The 220-nt window shown below is 60.5% G+C and overlaps 1 protein-coding gene across 1 annotated transcript in view; it reads right to left on the bottom strand.

Moving 5' to 3' along the window:
• CSE1L (chromosome segregation 1 like) overlaps positions 1 to 170 on the bottom strand; it is a gene marked incomplete at its 5' end in the record, with an annotated part of 16,287 nt that extends 16,117 nt beyond the window's left edge. Inside the window, 1 exon segment of the mRNA XM_018575224.1 lies at positions 20 to 170. Coding sequence (XP_018430726.1) covers positions 20 to 170 — 151 coding nt within the window.
• Positions 171 to 220: the final 50 nt, after the last annotated feature.

Below are 220 nucleotides of genomic sequence, written 5' to 3'. Positions count from 1 at the left end.
TAGGGTTAGAGGAGGGGGCGGTTCCTCTTGAACAGGGAGTGCGCGGTGTGCAGGACGCCGTTGATCACGTGGAAGTCGCCGCTCTGGAAGCGATTGATCATCTCGGTCAGCAGATCCGGCCACTTCTGTGGGAAGTCCTCCCGCCCGATGATACTGATGGCGTCACTGAGCTAAAGAGAGGGAGAGGATGAGTATGACACGCCAGAGGCGGGGGGAGGGG

This window comes from Nanorana parkeri, unplaced genomic scaffold, assembly GCF_000935625.1.
Source record: "Nanorana parkeri isolate BGI_ZX_2015 unplaced genomic scaffold, ASM93562v1 scaffold3660, whole genome shotgun sequence".
NCBI lineage: Eukaryota > Metazoa > Chordata > Amphibia > Anura > Dicroglossidae > Nanorana > Nanorana parkeri.
Note: the sequence above shows the minus strand (reverse complement) of the source record. Positions and strands in the feature narration are given on the sequence as shown.